The sequence below is a fragment of the Chanodichthys erythropterus genome, chromosome 2, assembly GCF_024489055.1.
Source record: "Chanodichthys erythropterus isolate Z2021 chromosome 2, ASM2448905v1, whole genome shotgun sequence".
NCBI classification, from domain to species: Eukaryota; Metazoa; Chordata; class Actinopteri; order Cypriniformes; family Xenocyprididae; genus Chanodichthys; species Chanodichthys erythropterus.
The window spans coordinates 13,566,230-13,586,817 of record NC_090222.1 but is presented as its reverse complement, the minus strand read 5'-3'; the positions used below and the strand labels follow the sequence as shown (position 1 = coordinate 13,586,817).

The 20,588-nt window shown below is 35.5% G+C and overlaps 1 protein-coding gene across 2 annotated transcripts; it reads right to left on the bottom strand.

Annotated features, from left to right (window-relative positions):
* Positions 1-4,627: 4,627 nt before the first annotated feature.
* On the bottom strand, positions 4,628-20,586 carry casp2 (caspase 2, apoptosis-related cysteine peptidase). Of its 2 annotated transcripts, none has more exons than XM_067401660.1 (11): positions 20,069-20,586; positions 18,183-18,344; positions 14,879-15,028; positions 13,990-14,065; positions 13,444-13,535; positions 13,142-13,321; positions 12,923-13,051; positions 12,687-12,777; positions 9,185-9,379; positions 8,963-9,072; positions 4,628-7,201 (listed from the first exon to the last, which is right to left on the bottom strand). In XM_067401660.1, the coding sequence occupies exons 2-11, from the start codon at positions 18,333-18,335 to the stop codon at positions 7,067-7,069; spliced, it is 1,311 nt and encodes a 436-aa protein (XP_067257761.1). In that variant the 5' UTR covers positions 18,336-18,344; positions 20,069-20,586; the 3' UTR covers positions 4,628-7,066. The 2 variants fall into 2 exon arrangements, with proteins under 2 accessions (XP_067257761.1, XP_067257771.1); XM_067401670.1 differs by having other exon boundaries at positions 9,191-9,379.
* Positions 20,587-20,588: the final 2 nt, after the last annotated feature.

Below are 20,588 nucleotides of genomic sequence, written 5' to 3'. Positions count from 1 at the left end.
ACATTGTCCCTCAGAAACATAGCCCTTGTCCCCCCTTGGGCTTATTAGCAGGTGGTCACCCTATTTTGGGGCATAATTAGAAATGAGCCGATTCAGGCTGCTGGCCCTTTAAATCTCGTGCTCCCCGCCCCCGAAGCTCGCGCTTGCCTTAAACACCATAAACAAAGTTCACACAGCTAATATAACCCTCAAAATGGAACTTTACAAAGTGTTCGTCATGCATGCTGCATGCATACATCGGATTATGTGAGTAGAGTATTTATTTGGATGTTTACATTTGATTCTGAATGAATTTGAGGCTGTGCTCCATGGCTAACGGCTAATGCTACACTGTTGGAGAGATTTATAAAGAATGAAGTTGTGTTTATGAATTATACAGACTGCAAGTGTTTAATAATGAAAATAATGACGGCTCTTGTCTCCGTGAATACAGTAAGAAACGATGGTAACTTTAACCACATTTAACAGTACATTAGCAACATTTAGAAAGACAATTTACAAATATCACTAAAAATAGCATGTTATCATGGATCATGTCAGTTATTATTGCTCCATCTGCCATTTTTCGCTGTTGTCTTTGCTTGCTTACCTAGTCTGATGATTCAGCTGTGCACATCCAGATGTTTTGCCCTTATCTAATGCCTTGAACATGGGCTGGCATATGCAAATATTGGGGGCGTACACCCCGATTACGTAACAGTTGGTGTTACGTTGAGATTCGCCTGTTCTTCGGAGGTCTTTTAAACAAATGAGATTTATAAAAGAAGGAGGAAACAATGGTGTTTGAGACTCACTGTATGTCATTTCCATGTACTGAACTCTTGTTATTCAACTATGCCATAGGGTAAATTAAATTTTTCATTCGATGGCACCTTTAACATAATTTTTAAATTGTTTATTAAAATCTAACTGTGTACACTCATGACATGTTAAGAGAGCAAGAGAGAATGAGAATAAATAAAGGTGTGCGTTTGTGTGTTGTAAAGTCAAATGTGTGTATGTGCGCATGGGTGGATGTGGGGGATATGGGTAAAAAGAAATCCGATTGGCTAGTTTACTTTAAAAACAGGCTCAAAATGAGTAAACGCTCTCTAAAACAGCTAAATTCGATTGAAATATTTGCAAAAAGGCCTAAAACTATTGAAGCCTCTTAAATCTTTGAAGCTTTTCTCTAAATGTTTCGGGAAAGGTTTCAAAATATCAGGAGTGTCGAAAACAGTGCCATCCTGAGGCAGGTAAAATTTACAGCAGCCATAAATCTGAGTTCGCAGCTCCGTTGTTTTATCCATTAAGCACAAATAAAAGCCTGACGACGCTAAATGTGTTCAGTTTTCTGATAATATAATTCACATATTAAAGTTTGGCATTAAATAAAATGGATCAACAAAAACAATAATTATAATGATACTAATAATACCTACCGAGTTGTTTGAGGCAAGTAAATTGTGCTATTATTTTATTGTTTTTATACTGTTTATATGACAGAACATATGACAATGTAATATAGGCTACAGGCTTATATATTTAATGTTTAGTAAATGGACTTGAACTTCCATATAGTAATGGTCTGGGTTCAAACATTCTGACACAAAAAGTGAAGCATTCACATGACTGGAAACAATGCGAGGCTTCATTTTTCACTAATCACGTTTCTCTGAAAACAATAAGCACATTTCAGGACAAAGCCGCTCAGAGATAATGTTTTAAAAATAAATAAATAAATAAATACATTTCATGAAGCATCTATCTACACAAGCACAGTGCAGATTTTCTAAGCGGGGTACAGGAAAGAGACAGTCGATCAGTCGATTTGTACAGCATTAAATCGTTCCCACCAACGCAATGATTTAATTGTTTTTTGTGGACAGAAAAAAAAAAAAAAAAGGTGGGTGGTGCTAGTTCTGTGCGTACCCTGAGATAAAATCCTGCAGGTGCCCTGACTTGGTTGTCCTTTTTCTCATTTTCTGGGTTGGTTGATGCATCGGGGACCTGATTATAGCACTTAAACATGAAAAAAGTCAGACTTTCATGATACATACTTTAATTTGATGTACTAAAATGACTAAAACTGAAATAAAAATGACTACAACCAGTGTTGGGTATTTTTTATTGTTGTTATTTTTTTAACTGACCAAAGTGTGTAAAGGGATGTTACATTAAAAACATACATTTTAACATTAGATATTACATTTTGATGTTAAATACACTATTGTTTTATATAGATTTGTTCTATAGTAAGAGTAATCCCTTACTTTACTTTTTCAAGGGAAAAGTAATTAAATTACAGTAATTAGTTACACCTAATTAAGCTAAAAGCTAAAAGAAATTAAATAAATTACAAAAACATATCAAAATTACTAAAACTAAAAAAAAAGTGTAATACAAAAATCTAATTCAAATATTTTTAAAAATAATGTATTTCAATACTAAAACACTGCTGTGAGATGCTAAAACACTGCACATATGTAACACATGTGACACTCTTCACTCTGATACGGACATTGCAACAGACTATATACCTCTTTAATTAAAGTGCAGCCTTTGAATTGATAACCCCAAGTTATATTGCGATTTCAGTTTTATTTCAATCAATTGTGCAGCTACATTTACTGATTTTAATGGCAACACTTTACAATAAGTTTCATTAGTTAAACATGAGTTAATGTATTAACTAACATGAACTAACAATGAGCAATACAGTTGTTACTGTATTTACTAATCTTCGTTAAAATTAGTTAATGAAACTACAGTTGTTCATTGTTTGTTCATGTTAGTTCAGTGTATTAACTGGTTTTTAATAATGTATTAGTAAATGTTGAAATTAACATTAACAAAGATTAATAAATGCTGTAGACGTGCAGTTCATTGTTAGCTCATGTTAAAGGATTAGTTCACTTTCAAATTCAAATTTCCTAATAATTTACTCACCCCCATGTCATCCAAGATGTCCATGCCTTTCTTTCTTCAGCTGAAAAGAAATATAGTGGACTTTAATGGAGCCCAAACAGTTGAAGGTCAAAATTACAGTTTACAGCGATCCCAGACGATAAATAAGGAAGAAACCATAGAGAAACCATCGCTCATTTTCTAAAAAAATTATATACGTTTTAACCATAAATGCTCATCTTGAACTAGATCTCTTCATCTTCTCTTTTTGAATTCCAGCAGTGTAGACACTGCTAAGTGTATTACTGCCCTCCTCAGGTCAAAGTATGAACTAAATTGTCATAAACAATATGCTAGGGCAAGTATATAACAATTAGTTCAAACTTTGACCTGTGGAGGTGTAGATGCTGGAATTCAAATAGAGAAGAGAGCTAGTTCAAGATGAGCATTTATTGTTAAAACGTATATATATATATATATATATATATATATATATATATATATATATATATATATATATATATATATATTTATTTATTATTTAGAAAATGAGTTCTCTAGAAAAGACCCTTATTCCTCGTCTGGGATCGTGTAGAACGCTTTAAAGCTGCAATGAAACTAATTTTGACCTTCAACCGTTTGGGCTCCATTGAAGTCCACTATAAGGAGAATAATCCTGGAATGTTTTCATCAAAAACCTTAATTTCTTTTCGACTGAAGAAAGAAAGAAATGAATATCTTGGATGACATGGGGGTGAGTAAATTATCAGGAAATTTTAATTTGAAAGTGAACTAATCCTTTAACTAATGTAGTTAACTAATTAATGTTAAAGTGTAACCATTTTAATTTTACCTTTGGTTTAATTAGCCATTCATCAACTCAAAGCCCCATTTGGGAATCTCTGCTCTAGGGGGACGTACGGATGGCGCGTCCACTAATCTGACAAGCTAAATGGCAAAAAAAAAAAAGTGCAGCAAAACCAAGTCTGGACTCATATATGACCCTTTATGCCTTCAAGTGAATCTGAAATGCATTGTGTAGGTTTTCATTTTTAATATCACAACTGGGTCTGTAAACTGATTTGTCAGGATGTACCTGGAAAAACAGCTAAATAAAGCTTAAAAACAAAGTGATTAAAATAATCCTCCACACATTACATACCATCTGATCCCGGCGGCAAAGACTTCATGGAGTCGTGCTAACAGGTCGGGTGGGTAGGTGTTATGGGATAGGCACAATGACGGCCGATCCTGCAGCCACGGCAGGACAGAGAAACCCGAGCATGCGGATAAAAATGCATCACCACGGAAGCCGAGGACAACTCTGAAAAACAGAGAGGGAGAGGGAGTGCGAGGCATCTAATACTAAACAAGTCAATACTTAAATACAGAACATCCAACATGGCTATGACACTTACACACCCAATTATAACCAACCAGACAATACAAAGTGTTACTCAAACGCAAAACAACCGATACATTTATACATGCAAATGAGTTGTTGGGGGTAACGCACTACAAGTAACGTGAATTAAGTAATCAGGTTACTTTTTAAGTAACAAGTAATGCATTTTAATTTTGCAAACAAGTAACACAAGTTACTTTGTTTTCCTATTTATTGACTGACAGATTTGCTGTAGTACTAAGTGACACAATATTGTAATGTATTACTTTTAAAATGAACTTTCCTCAACACTGCAAATGATAGAAAGAAAGAAACAACACAAATCAAGTGGCTTTGGAACAATATTTTTATTATATGACAGCTTTTGAATTACAAAAATACAAAAATGACAATTTCCCTATAGTTGATTTAAGCACCCTTTATAGCTGGTTAGTACACATGACAACGGCAGTGAATAAAACATTAGTATCAAGTTTACTAGGCACTCATCTGGCACAGTCAGGATGGGAGGGACTTAACTGGAATAAATAATATGTACCTATGTAGGTTAACACTTTCATAGGGGAACTTTTTTAAACATGTTACCACAACAAGAACCTGTAGGGACCAGGGTCACAATTCTGAACACACATTCAAAACTAGGTGAACAAAGCCTGAGAAAAGATACAGTTACAGGAGAGGTTTAAAATGAACCCAACTTTCCTTTCATTTTAAACAGATTATGGAGAACATACATGTGCTGGCGTTGTCTCAATATAATGACTGCAGCATCAAATACTGCTACACTGTTATACACATTTTCTATTTCACTTGTTTTTGATTTTAAAATAATCATGACTTCTGAAAATTACTTCTAGATTTCATCAAATAACCAGTAATTTGTTTAAATACTTGAATTTTTTTAAAACCATTGGCACCGTTTCCATCATGAAAGTAATCTTTTATAAATTATGTATCTGCACCAATCCCTCATTTTAAAATTTATGAATTTAATATATTTTAAAATGTACATATGCCCATATTATTCTCCCAGTTCAAAGAAGCTTACAAAACCAAACAAAGCAATAGCTGATTGAAAGCGATGAACAGTGTAAATCTACATAGAACATTTTGGCGGCTAAAACAGTAAATATAAAATAAAACAGTTAAATAAAATAATCATATTGAGTGATAACTCATGCTAAAGGTGACGAGTGTGAAATGTAGAAGATTGTTTGAGGCATGGCAGTGTCAAAAGGTCAAAGGTCATTTAACCTAAAAGTGATACCTACTGGATAAGGAAGACGCACACAGAGGGATAACGGCACACTCAATTTACAGTCTGCTTTCCCAGGAGGAATAATGTTGTGTGTGCAGGACAGGAAGACTGTGTGTCTAAACACTGCAACCGCTGTGACACGAGGTGTGCTGATGAAGCCCAAAAGCTCTCTACTGCCACCTGCAGGTTTTTTCAGTCTTTTTGCATACTTTCAATCTTAATAATGTACATTCATTGGCACACAGAATGTATAAAGTGAAAAGGAATGTGCAAGAGAGAGGGGCAAAAACTGGAGCATATATACAGGCACAATTATAAAACTGAGAATACATAGATTTCATTTTGGCAATACCCCACATGAAGGGCCCTTAGAAAAATGAGCAGAAACACCATTTGGAATGCAACTTCAATCTGGAAGTTTTGGAATTACAGAAATATCTGTAGAATGATCAAGTGTATTGATATGCATCATATAAAAAAGGTTTGAAAATTAACTATTATATGCCAAACAAATGGTGAAATAGTGTCACTCTGAGTCAGGAAGCCCTATTAAAGTTCAAAAACAGCTGCCATGGTGCATACAGAGTAACTGAATTAAGTGAATTAACATGCCATGCCAAAGTACTAACAGAAAATATGTTGATATAATGTATGTAAATTTGCATTAAGGAAACCTAAAATCAGTAAAAACAGATCTGCTCTGCTCGAATCCACTGAGTGAAATGTAAGGAGGAGTATTGTATGGTACTGGCACAATGTTAATATGCATGTTTATGCAATGCAACCGTCTGTGTGACATGTGGAGGGTTTGTCATTAAGCTGCTCTGAATGTACCATTGATGGTTTGGCTTTAAAAAGGCTTCTCAATTACAAAAAAAATACAGAAGAACAAGAACTACTGAGGGGGGGGGGAAACTGTACAATGAAAAAACTATAAAAATAAATATATGCAAAAAAAAAAAAAGATTCAAAATCAGTTGGCTTTGTTTAAAAAAAAAAAAAAAAAAGATGATGCTGTGCCAAACTTTACACAGCTGTTGAATATATATATAAAAAAAAAATATTGTAAAAAAAACTGAAATATAAAAAAAAAAACAAATCAAATGGATATTTTTTCACATATTTTTTTTTTTCACTCAAATGGCATCTTTACTCTTTCCTTTACTCTTTCCTAATTTCATTGATTAAAAAAAAAAGAGAATGAGCAAGGCAAACAAAGATATGGCAAATGAATACTTAATATTTTCTAGTGCAACTAGAAAAAGCTCTAAAAACTGATCTTAGCAAATCCATGGTAAATAGTGTACACACACATCGTAATGAACGTCATTGTGCTGAGGAATGTGAAATTGATGACTCATGGAATGTGTCTAAGTAGATTTACGTGACTCTGTTTGTCTTACAGCAAGTGATGGATGTACACACGTGTGCGCTGAGCTCCCGCTACTACATCAAAATCAGCTCTGAGGGCAGTGTGTTCTGTATGTGGTTTGTGCATGGGGAGTGTGTGCAAGTGTCTAGTTGTTGGGGTAGTACTTAGGGAAGAGGTAGAGGTCTTTGCAGAGGGAGCTGGTGAACTCTGACATCTCTTTACAGCGATGATGGGCTGAACCAGGTGCGTATCCCTCTCTGCTTTTAATTCGACCATTCACCTATAGAGAACAAAATCTGTTCAAAACCCATAAAGCCTACTCTATCATATTAAATGAACACATTTCTAAAGGGATAGTTCACCCAAAAATGAAAATTATCCCATGATTTACTCACCCTCAAGACATCCTAGGTGTGTATGACTATCTTCATACAAACACAATCGGAGTAATATTTAAAAAATATTCTGAATCTTCCAAGCTTTATAATGGTAGTGAACGGGGGGCATGTTTTAAAATGCATCTGTCCATCATAAATATAATCCACAAGGGGGTTAATAAAGGCCTTCTGAAGCAAAGTGAAGGATTTTTGTAAGAAAAATATACATATTTATAACTTTATAAAATAAAATAATTAGCATCCGCCAGACGATCATACACATACTGTCAAGTCCACTTGTGCCAAATGAGCAACCCCTGAAGCGATGCATTACGCAGGATGCAGGAGTATTGTAAGCTTAGACATCTCTCCTGGTTTGAACAAATATAGCTGGGCAACACACTCAAGCTCCTCTTATATGTGACCCTGGACCACAAAGCCAGTCATCATAAGGGTAAATTTCTTGAAATTGAGATTTATACATCACCTAAAAGCTGAATAAGCCTTCCATTGATTTATGGTTTGTCAGGATAGGACAATATTTGGTTGAGATACAACTATTTGAAAATCTGAGGGTGCAAAAAAAAAAAAAAAATCAAAATATTGAGAAAATTGCCTTTAAAGTTGTCCAAATGAAGTCCTTAGCAATGCATATCTACTCACAAAAATAATTTTTTATATATTTATGGTAGGAAATTTGCAAAATATCTTCATGGAACATGATCTTTACTTAATATCCTAATGATTTATGGCATAAAAGAAAAATCGAAAAATTTTGACCCATACAATGTAATGTTGGCTATTGCTACAAATAGACCTGTGCGACTTATGACTGGTTTTGTGGTCCAGGGTCACATATATCGGAAACATCCAACATTTCTCTTTAAAATTTCTCATTTTAGACATCTAATTCATGACCAGTGTTTTGTTTTGCTCTAACCTCTGCGCCTCTGTGTTCGTCATTCATTTCATTGCGTCATGCGTTGGGTCAGGGATTACCCTTCCACCGCAAATCGAGGTGTACAACCGTGTGCCAAAAGCTAGGGTATACACCTAGGATGGCTTGAGGGTGAGTAAATCATGTTATAATTTTCAATTTTGGTGAACTATCACTCCCTTTTAATAAACTATATATTATCAACATGATCAAAACTTCGCTGAAAACCTGTTGTGCACAATCTACTACATGCCTTCTGTCATCTGATTAATAGTTTATACTTTTTTAGTAATTAAAAGGCCTTTTAGCATAATTCTAAAAATGTCCACCTTCAGGTTGTGGTACACGTCTTTTAGCTATGAAATCTTTACTGATTTTTATCAAGTAAATTATTAATATGGTTACTAATATTTCAACATACTTAATTATACATGCATAATTTTTTTTTTTTTTTTTTTTACAAAAATCATACTAAAATTTGAGTATCAAATTTGATAAGACCAGGCTTTTGAGGAACGTACATGAACTATGTTTGTAAGCAACGTATTAATAATTAAATATCTTTCTGCTGTTAAATGCATATTTTACACCATTTACATAATGCTCCGGCAGACAGCAATTGTCACTGGGTTATTGGAGGTGCCACATGCGCCACAACAATGTCAGTGGCACATGACACAATCCATCGGCACGCTTGAGGAAAAAACAGTTGACTAAAAAGTTTTACCTGCACAAGTATATCTGACAGGTGTGTGTCATTGGCTCTCTGTCTGATGGCAGTGTTCAGTTCCTGAATAAACCAGGACCCTTTCTTGGTGTTTCTCATCGCAGCAGTGCCTGAAGCACAAATCACACACAAAATGCAACACGTCAGCAATCTGCATGTGACATGAATGAAAATAAAATCACTGAATGTGTGATTTAGGAATATACAACGACGTGTACACACTGAAACCTTTGAGGGTGGCAAAGCCGCAGATCATATCGGATCTCTGAGGCAATTTGACTCTCATTCTCTCCCTTTCTTTCTCTGCCCTCTCTTTGTTGTCCCTCTCCTCCTCCCTCCCAGCATCCCTCTGTTCACAGCCTGGAGATTGAGTCCGCTCCTGGCCATCCAACTGGTCCACACCGTTGTCCATCTCCTCTGAAATATAAAGAAATGTTTTTTTGCTTGTTTGTTAGTGATTAACACCATGCCAACACAATTTTAGACTTAGATTTCAAGATTCAGATTTCATGGCCAAGTTAAAATACAATAAAGTTATAGTGCTTAAAAACCTAGTTTTTTTTTTTTTTAGGTTATACTGTATCTTTCAACATACCTTCAGAGGTTCATTCATGTTTATTTCAAGTTGTAAAAATAAAGTGGAAGAGATGATCGGTTCGTGCACTCTGCTTGAACTGATGGTGCTGTCACACGCCACAGAACACCAGGAAAGATTGCGACAGAGACGTGATGTCTATGATCTCACTCCAGTTTAAGTAGCCTATTTTTGATTCTTGTGAGGTTCATTGTGATGCTTGCCTTGATTCAACTTCTCGCATCGACTGCGCAGATATCAACCGTGCAACAGGGTTGTAAGGTTGCCAGGTTGAGGTCACAAATGGGTTTGAATTTGTGTGATGTGTCGATTGCGCAAATAGAATGCATTTCATACAAGATCTAGCAAGCGGACAACCTTGGAATGATATAATTATTTGATTATATAACGATGTTTGGGCCATACAAATTACGGGAGTTTCCTGGGAGAAATAGCAAAACGGGAGGGGGGCGGGAGATGGGAGTGAAATACGGGAGCAAAATGGCAAAAACGGGAGTGTTGACAGGTAGGCTATGTGGTCGGTTCATGTGCTCTCTGCGTGAACTAAAGCGCTACAAAGATCGCAACAGCTCGAGAGACGTCCATAGTCTCACTCCAGTGTATGGGAAAATAGTCAGTCACTCCTTGTGTTTGATGAGTAACATGTGAGCCAAGGGATAGCACAAAATTACATAAATCTCTAAAATTATTACACAATAGTCTAATGTGTGTGTGTGAAGAGAATGAGTGTAAACTGAGCACAGTGCAAATCAAATAGCCGCGCTCAGAAATCAGAGCTTTCACAAAATTAGTCTAATACATCGATAAAATACTGTATCATAAACATTTTCTACTATTTGATATGTATTTAAATGTTTAAACCTTGTGAGATGATAGACATGAAACACAAACGGGTGAAAACTATAAAATGAGCAGCGCGCTCGTAAATCAAATAGCCGCGTTTCTCTCGAGTCTCTCAGAAATCAGCTTTGTCAAAAGTAGGCAGCTATCAACTAAAACACTACACCATACACACTTTCTACTATTTAATGTCTGTTTAAATGTTAAAAACATTGTACGATATGATAAATGAATGAGTGCAAACTGTATGAATGAAATGAAGCACAATAGCAAGTCAAGACAAATGTAGGACTATAATTTTTTCCGCAGCCAAATGCCGCACACCGGAGATCCGGCATGGGGCCGGAAATCTTTAAGCCCTGCATATGTGTTTTTTTTTTTTTTAATTTTTAAAATATTGTTTGTGTTTGTGGTGTTCTCTCTTTTTTGTTTTTTCTTTTCCCTCTTTTTTTGTGTATATGCTTTCCTGACAGGTTAAGGGTAAGGGTTATCACCTGTGCTTCTTTAGTCATATGAACGCTATCTGCGCACTGATTGGTGCATTTCCTGATTATTATGGCATAAAACCGCAGAGAGAGCATTGGCGAGGAGAGACAACATGGCGTGTGATCTTTCGCTCTCCAGTCCCAGAGGAGCGTAGCGCTTGTCGCGCTACTGGTTGTTGTGTTGGGTTACATGAGTTATGTTTTCTTTGAGTGGATAACTCCTATCATAAATTTGTGGGTAATGTAGGGTGGAGGATTCCGATATCTTTTTTCCTGGTTATGGTTTAGATAAGGAGGGAGGGAAGTTAAATGTTGATTTGTTTTTTCTTTTGTGGATAGGTAATTTAGTATTAATTCTTTTAGGTAGAGGTTTTTTTTACCTCCACTTGAGGTAATTTTCCTGTTTTTGAATTATTTGTCATCCTTGTTTTCATATCTGTTCATACTCCTTTTTCATATAAAAAAGCAGACATGCCACTTAAATTGAAACCTAACATCTGGTGGTTTTGTGACTCTGGGAATGGAGAGCTAAAGATATTTTATATTTTTTTTTCGTTCGATCCCTATTTACTCGGGACAAAAATGGGAGGACGTAACAATATTCATACGTAGTTCCAATTTATATCCAAAACTAATTCTAACCACTGAAACCTTTAGATCAAAAGGTTTTAAAGATAAAGAGAAAAAAGTAAGTCCATTGTTATTTTAGCATTGTTAACATATTATAGTATTTATTCATATATTTTTAATTTTCATTTCAGTAATTTTGCATGTGCTTTTGTCATTTTTATTATTTTTCATCTTTTGATTTTGATTTAAATTTTATCTCTTCTAGTTTTAGAAGTTTTAGTACTTCAACTTATTTTATAATTATTACAATTTTAAAGTTCAAGGTTTTCATCTAACATTTCTACTTTATTTTAATTCAGCTTCATTTCAATTAACGAATTTCCACACAAATTCTTGTCCAAGCTCTTGTTCTATCCAGACTGGACTACTGTAATGCTCTCTTGGCTGGCCTTCCAGCATGCACTATCAAGCCTCTGCAACTGATCCAGAATGCTGCAGCAAGACTGGTCTTCAACGAACCGAAGAGAGTGCATGTCACACCTCTCTTCATCAGTCTGCACTGGCTGCCAGTAGCTGCTCGCATCCAATTCAAGGCTCTGATGTTTGCTTACAGAACGACAGCTGGCTCTGCACCGCTATACCTTAACTCACTACTTCAGACTTACGCGCCCTCCAGAAACCTGCGTTCTGCAAGTGAACGGCGCCTTGTGGTGCCATCACATAGGGGCACAAAATCACTCTCACGGACCTTCTCCGGGACTGTTCCTGGCTGGTGGAATGACCTGCCACGCTCTATCCGAGCAGCTGAGTCTCTAGCCATTTTGAAAAAAATGCTAAAGACGTATCTTTTTCGTCAGCACTTGACCGAGTAGTAGTAGCACTTACCTTGACTAATATTCTTCTCCTATCTGTGTATTTATTTAAAAAAAAAAAAAAAAAAAAAAATCGCTATGAGCACTTGAGCGCTATGAGTCACATAACTGTGACTTCACTCAGCACTTACAAATGAGAGTAGTAGAATCAATTAAATCAACATGAGAACAAAAGTATGTAAGTCGCTTTGGATAAAAGCGTCTGCTAAATGACTACATGTAATGTAATGTAATGAAAATGATTTTTTTATAGTTTTACTTTTAGTTAAAAATAACAACACTGAGAGTGTCCAAATGTTTGACTGATAGTGTATATTTAAAAATATATTAAAAATCACTGGTTAAATACTGATAACTCTCACCTCCTCGACAAGCCTGAATGAAGAACATCTTTGGCTTATTCTGGAGCAGAGGGCAGCGGGCGTTATCAAAAACCCCAAACACCCAGTCCAACTAAGAGACAGAGAGATTGAATGAAACTCTGTTATCTAAAGGAATCTTTTGCAAGGCAGTAAATTGACTTCACAAGGAACTTACATAATTATATAAGTACAACTGTATGTACAACTAAGAAATAGGTATTTAAATTAGGATGCACCTCCAGCGGCTGTCCGTCGGTCCCGTAGATAGATCCCTCAACACCATGAGACAGTAAACACACAACAGCGCAGTCATAATCTGCATGCTCCTGCCGCTGGGCAAACTGTTCTAGGCACCCACGCATTTCCTGAAAAACGCACACAAATCAAAAAAATAAAAAATAAAAATATCAGTTTGCTTTGCAGGGCAGTCTGACTCTGCAGCGTGTCTAACTCACCTCTGCTGTTAGGTCTTTGTGCAGGCTGACTGTGAAATCCAGCTCTGTGAAAAGTCTCCTCAGCGTCTCCTCATCCACCTCCCCTCCCCTCCGGATGTCCAAATCAGTGTTTGCAGAGTCAAACCTCACATTACTAAGCACCAGGGCCAGTCCTCGCGGGCAGGAGCGCATCGGGTAGGCCTAAAAGGAAAGACATTTGCATAGAGGTTCACAATGAGCTAAAATAGTGTAAAATATATGTAAATAAAGTGGGTATTGTGTGTGACTGTGCACTGAAGAGAAGAGAGTTTGTGTCCTTATACCTGTGATCTGCGGGACTGGTAAAATTCCGGTGTGCAGGGAAGTACAGCTGTGGTCATGGGAGAGTCGGCATCTAAACACATCTCCACTGACTCTAAAACATAAGAAAAACAATTCATCCACATTCAGCTCAAAATATATTAGGCTTATTATACAATAGCACTCAAAGCACCATATTTTTTAAATTTCAGTACTTTTGACAACGCTAGTATCATGTGTACAGCGATGCCTTGAACTGCATTCATCTGTGCGGAGTCTACAAGACTCATGCAGTTTTAACTTTCAACCGCTAGAGGGCCAAATGTTACATAGTGTAGCTTTAAAATGAAAACTGAAAATGTAAAACTAAAAGTTAATTTAAACCATCAATAAATACTGTAAAAGTATATGAATATTACTAAAAAATAACACTGATATAACAGCACTGGTAAACTCTGCTTATCAGTGTTTGTGTGCGCATCACATAAAATCTGACATCAGCATAGTACAAACACAGCATGGAGTTTTTCTGTGCACAAACACAAATAAAAGCACACTAAAGCGCTCACCATGAGTCCTGGCTCTTTTCGCAGGTATCACACATTCCTGAATAGGGCGAGTCAGTGAGGGCTCTGAAAAGCTTTTCTGTAAAGATAAAAAAAAAAAATAAAAAAAAAAAATCACTCTTCTACATTAACTACAGTCTTTATGTGGGAATACACACCACACAAAGTTCAAGTCAGTGTATTACTCACTGTAACTTTCCAGGGGAAAGGAGAGTTTGTACTTGTCTGTTCAGTTTTTGTGAAAGAATCACTTCAGTTTGGGTGTGGTGAACTGATGCACAATATTGATGTTGCTGCACAGTAACTTCCCCTTTAGTCCTACACTCCCTCCCTCTCTTTTATTCCACTAACCCAGCTCTGACCTCTGTGGGTGGCTCGATTTCTATATGTCTCTATGGTCATAAGATTGATCCTACAACTCTTCCTGTCACATATCGTCTGGGGAAGATTTTGTATTTTGGATAAGAAAATGCTTAAAATCATTTATTAAACTTAGGCCCGGTTTCACAGACAGAACTTAGATTAAGCCATTAGGCCTTAGTTCAATTAGAAAAAAACATTACTGGTGTGCATCTAGAGACAAAACTATGGCACACTCAAACATTTTAGTCTGGGACTAGGCTTATGCAAAATGTAAAATGGGGGGGTAGCGATAAAACTTACAATATAAACAAAACAAATATGCTTTATTCTCTTGCCATCAAGTGCAGAGTTTCTTCCTCTGAATACAGCACATCTGTTAACCTCACCTCCCAGTTTCAGATGTGCTGTCATCGCTGAGGAAGACTTTCCCAGTCCCTCACTATGTGATCACTGCAACCTTTATGTTCATATAGAAACCTGTCAAGTCAGTCTAATTGGGTGTGATTCTGAAATGAAGGCACCAACTCACATCTTTCTCTGTGAAGTCCATTAGCAGTCTGCAGAGGTGCTGTTGCTCTGTCGCCGTAAGGGCAGCACAAAAGCTGCTAAATGCCCGAGGACCACGTTTGGGCAAAAGAAACAATAAATGGCGACTCTTGCCTTGGGACGTTGATTTAGCCTGAAAGAATTAAAATGATGCCATGGTTAAAAATAATCAAAGCATTAAAATCAAATCATTATAATCAAAGGATTTTGATCTGTGAACATGTCAAACTAGCGATCAAAGACTACAAATTTTAGCCTAGGATTATAGGAATCGTTTAGGATTCTCAAAATTTTTCTCAGACGACCAAATCATGGCCAAAAGTGCACAGTGTGCACCTGCCTTAAGCTGGGCAGTACCTGCAAAAAACCCCGATTAATTAACCAATCTTTTTTTTTTTAAACTGACACTGAATGAAAACATAAGTGCTAAAGTTTATTTGTAAAAATAAACAGTATTGACTGAACCATGAAAATGTATTGTATTTTTTAAATAAAATATAAATATTAATATATTAACAATATTATAAATATTAAAGTAAATAAAATATCTAACTGACCCCAAAAGTAACACTCCAAAGAACATAAAAATATACAGAGCCCCTAAACGGACATTTGCAGAAAAATAAAAAATATACAGAGTTTTGTGTGCACGCCATACTTTCTATTAATTAATAAGGATCTATGCTCAAAATTATGAAGAAAATGTGAGCATGGATGAATTAATAAAGATCTATTTGCTCAAAATTAAGAAAATGTGAGTATGGTGAAGCGGCAGTGGATTCGATTCTGGAATCCACTGCCGCTTCAATGGATAAATTAATAAAGATCTACATGCTCAGAATTATGCAGAAAATGCCAGTATGGATGTGCATGAATTAATAACCATACTTTCGTATGATAACGATACGAGATACTTTCTGCGAAACTCTGTATATTTTTTTTATTTTTGCAAAGGTCCCTTTAGGGGGCAAAAGTAGATGCATCAAAAATGAATTAAACATTTATATGTGGTTTTGACTTGAAACTCTGCAGTCTGTATGTGGCCGTTTTTCCTCTTAGCAGCATGAAAAACCAAACTTTTATTCAAATTCTGAATCGATTATATATAAAGCGTGGAAAGAGCACTCCTTTTATAATCAATAAAGCTATCTACACTGCACAATAAAATCTCTTACTTACATTTTGTTAGAGCTGCACGATTAATCGTAAAAAGATTATGATCTTGATTCAAGCACCCATGTGATATTATTTCATTAATGACAACGATTTGCCTGTGTCTATTAAACCTTTGACAAAATCATACCGGACAATTCAAATCTGTGTTCGTGCTGCCGCGCTGAGCCAGAGACAGCAGTTTTGAACAACACAGTGGTTATTTCTGTGTTACAAATATTCAAATTATAACAGAAGTACAAGATAAAATTGTAATATTTAGGATATAAACACTAATGCCTACGATAGCAATCAAAATGGAGCAAACCACCTTTTGAAACGAACAGTGATTCAAATAACGGTTATATCAATTACATCTTACGCCACTAGGTGGCAACAAGTGACTATTAAAAAATGTATTTGTCATTGAATCATTCATTCAAAAGATTCGTCCCCATTCATACCCAGTTTCGATTCCAATATGATAAAAAAAATAAATAAATAAGTCAAACATTTATCAAACATTTATTCTGTGTCATTTTTTCAAAACATTCTGCTGCAGCTGCATACCATGAACAAAAATCAGAAGCCTAAAGAACAATTAATATACTATACTAGACTAGTAGATCGATTTTAAACATTACTAAAGACGAATGCACATTCAGTATTACAATAAGAACAAATAAGCAAATAACCAATAGCACAAATAAAAACAACTGAAAAAAGTTCAGTCATTGAAATCAAATGTAAAATAATGCATAGTTTTGTTTTTATAAATAAAATATAGATGAATCTGTATTACAAAGGTTATTCAATCAAATTCAGTGAGTGATTTTCTTTTTCTTTTGTTCTTTGATTAACAGTAATGAAACAGAAGGCAGCAGGTTTATTAGACTGCTGTCACTTTAAGAACTAATGCACAGATCCAATAAACTGTTACAGATGTGTTTTCTTTCTCAAATTTTTACGTTCAGTTAAGACATCCGACTTCGTTTATGAGGATATTTATCACACAATTTTGTACGTTTGTATTTCTCCGTTCAAGTGTCGTGTGCCAAACTGAGTTCTCTTTCACATCTTCTTTGGCTTGAATGGTTTAAAATCACATTAAAATGCGCACACAGGTATCAAGTGGAACTGAAATTTTAATTTACAAGTTAATTAACAGGTATCCAATTCCTGAACTTTAGTATCTGATTCCTGAACTGGAATAGATTTTCGATTCCCAACCCCATTGAACAGACATGTCAGTGACTGTCCCTAGTTGCTATTAGGGTTGCAACGGTTCAGATTACTCACGGTTCGGTTTGTATCACGGTTTTAGGCTCACGGTTTCAGTACGGTTCAGTATGTGCTATGTTCAGGTAAAAAAAATCACTACTGTCAAATAAAAGAAAATAAGAACAAATAAACAAATGCCACAAATAAATACAGTAAAGCAAAGATACAAATAAATAAAGCTTTTAGGTATCTGAATCTGAAACAGAATCTGAATAAAGTAGGTAATAAAATGTAAAAACAACATTGCATGTAATCTTCACTGTATAAATTAAATAAACATCAATCATTATTAATTATTAAGTCATTCAGTCATAAGCAATGAGTGATTTCCTTGTGTTTTGTTGTTTGATTAATATTAAAAACACATTCATACAGCAGGAATACAAGGGCTGCTGTCTCTTTAAGACAATACAGAACATGAGTACAGTACATGATACTGAACACATGCATTCTTTCTCGAGCGTGTAAGTTCACTTAAGACATAACCGACTATGCTTGCTAGGATACTCATCGAGACAGGCATGTTGACATAATTTTGTGTGAATTTGTCCATTGAAGCACAAGACTTGAAAGAGACCTCAATATTTGCGCGCTGTACACACGCTTCGGATGAGTGCACAAATCTTCTCACAGCGCGTGTTAGTTCTCTTTAGCGGCTTGCACTCGAATGTTTAAATTGGCAAGGCTTAAATGAGTTTAGTTTAAACGCAGATAGAAACGTGTGCTGTTTAGGTCTCACCTGCGCTCGTACACTATCAACACCCGGGTGATGACGGCAAAAGGACTGGTCATTTCACTGCATTGGTGAAGGCAGATTCCATGTGGATATAGCTAATATCAAGCTTCACACTTACCATAATGCTCTCTGCCATGCTGTCTGTGAGGATTCCATCTTGTTGCAGACACTGGATCAGAAGATCATCCACCACCAAGTCCTGCAGCATCGTGACAGAGTTCTTCCTGAGTGCTAGTCTCTCCCATTCTTTCATGCCACACTCTCCCAGCATGATGAATCACTAAATTAAAAAGAAAGAAATGACAGACATAATAGTTACAAAACATTCAATGTGACAGTTTATATAAAACTAACTTAGGATTTCATTTATCATAAAAATATAAAAGAAAAGAAAAAAAACATACATACAGTCCAACCAAAATGTATTACATTTCATTCATTAATTCAGTTTATTCTCTATAGTTTAAAAAAAAGGAAATAAAATATGACAAGACCTCAGAGTTAAACTGTCAGAAAAAAAATTATCTTAATTATGTCAGAAAACACTTGCAAATATGGTCAGGTCAAAGTGTCTGAATAATTTTTGGTTCCAAATTTTTAGCAGTTTTACTGGTAGTCCACAGTATGAATTATTTTTGGGTATAATATGTCACAGTTTATTTTGCTGTCCTCACTTATATAAATGAACTAGTGTCCTGCACCCACTAGTAAAAAAATATAAAAAATGTCTGAATTATTTTTGGTTTAACAGTATATACATACACATATAAATATTAAACTATACACATTTGAAGATATATATAATTTAATAATAAAATAATATTAAAATATAAGTGATAATTTATTATTATAATTATAAATATTCATATATATTTTTTCCTTATACACTTATACACATTATACCTTGTAACATTTCATTAGTGTAATGTATCAAAAACAATGTTTTTTAATCAAAAGGGTTAGTTCACCCAAAAAATTAAAATAATGTAATTTCTTACTCACCCTCATGCCGTTCCACACCCGTAAGACATTTCATTAATCTTCGGAATAAGATATTTTTGTTGAAATCCGATGGCTCAGTGAGGCCTGCATAGCCAGCAATGACATTTCCTCTCTCAAGATCCATTAATGTACTAAAACATATTTAAATCGGTTCATGTGAGTACAGTGGTTCAATATTAATATTATAAGGCGACGAGAATATTTTTGGTGCGCCAAAAAAACAAAATAACAACTTATATAGTGATGGCCGATTTCAAAACACTGCTTCAGAAAGATTCGTAGCATAATGAATCAGCGTATCGAATCATGATTCGGATTGCGTGTCAAACCGCCAAACTGCTGAAATCACATGACTTTGGCACTCCGAACCGCTGATTCGACATGCTGATTCATTATGCTCTGATGCTTCCTGAAGCAGTGTTTTGAAATCGGCCATCACTATATAAGTCGTTATTTTGTTTTTTTTTGGCGCACCAACAATATTCTCGTCGCCATATAATATTAATATTGAACCACTGTACTCAAATGAACTGATTTAAATATGTTTTTAGTACCTTTATGGATCTTGGGAGAGGAAATGTCATTGCTCCCTATGCAGGACTCACGGAGCCATCAGATTTCATCAAAAATATCTTAATTTGTGTTCCGAAGATTAACGAAGGTCTTACAGGTGTGGAACGGCATGAGGGTGAATAATAAATTACATTATTTAAATTTTTGGGTGAACTAACCCTTTAAAATATATAAAATGTATTTATTTTTAAGTATACCTTATTCTAACATCAAATTATAAATATTTTATTTTAGTACTTGTTTAGTATTGTCAATGTAATTTTTTTTTTACACTTTTCTTTTGATTTTGGGGTGAAAGAGACCTTCCATGCTATAATAACCCGAATCACACACTCGCACAGGTGAGGAGAGTCAGGTGGTATCTACACACATGCCTTCACACAGCGTTCTGCTCGTGTCAAGTTATAATGCCTACAAGGTTCACTTTACCTGTTGTGTTACAGTCCTCGTCGAGTGAAGATGACAGTAAATGACACTACACGAATGGTGTATGAAGGATGATGCTGATTTGAAGTAGATCCAGAATGATGAATGTCAGCTCGCGCTGCGACTAGCTTAGCATGCTAATCAAAACAAAAAAAATCACAACTGTCAATATGGAACACTTCCGACATTAACTCAAGCATACAAGCAGAAAAGCTGCTAAACTGCAGCTCAAATCGTTTTTTGCTGCTTTCCGAGGCGGTTTATTAAGTTGGCGACCGATAAAAAAAAATAAACTAATTAACAACGAGCTACCCAATACTATTAGCTGTCAAGCGCTAACACTTCATGCGATCTTTGTTGCTCTCGGCGCAGAATTCGTCCTTTTAAAATTCATTTTCTCTTCGTTTTTCGTCTTGGTTCTCGTAGCTACACGCGGAACGGCAGTGTTTGTGCTGAAAAACCGACAAGTATTTTAAAAATAACTGACAGTACTCCGATTCTCTCTGTACAAACTTCCGCGGGT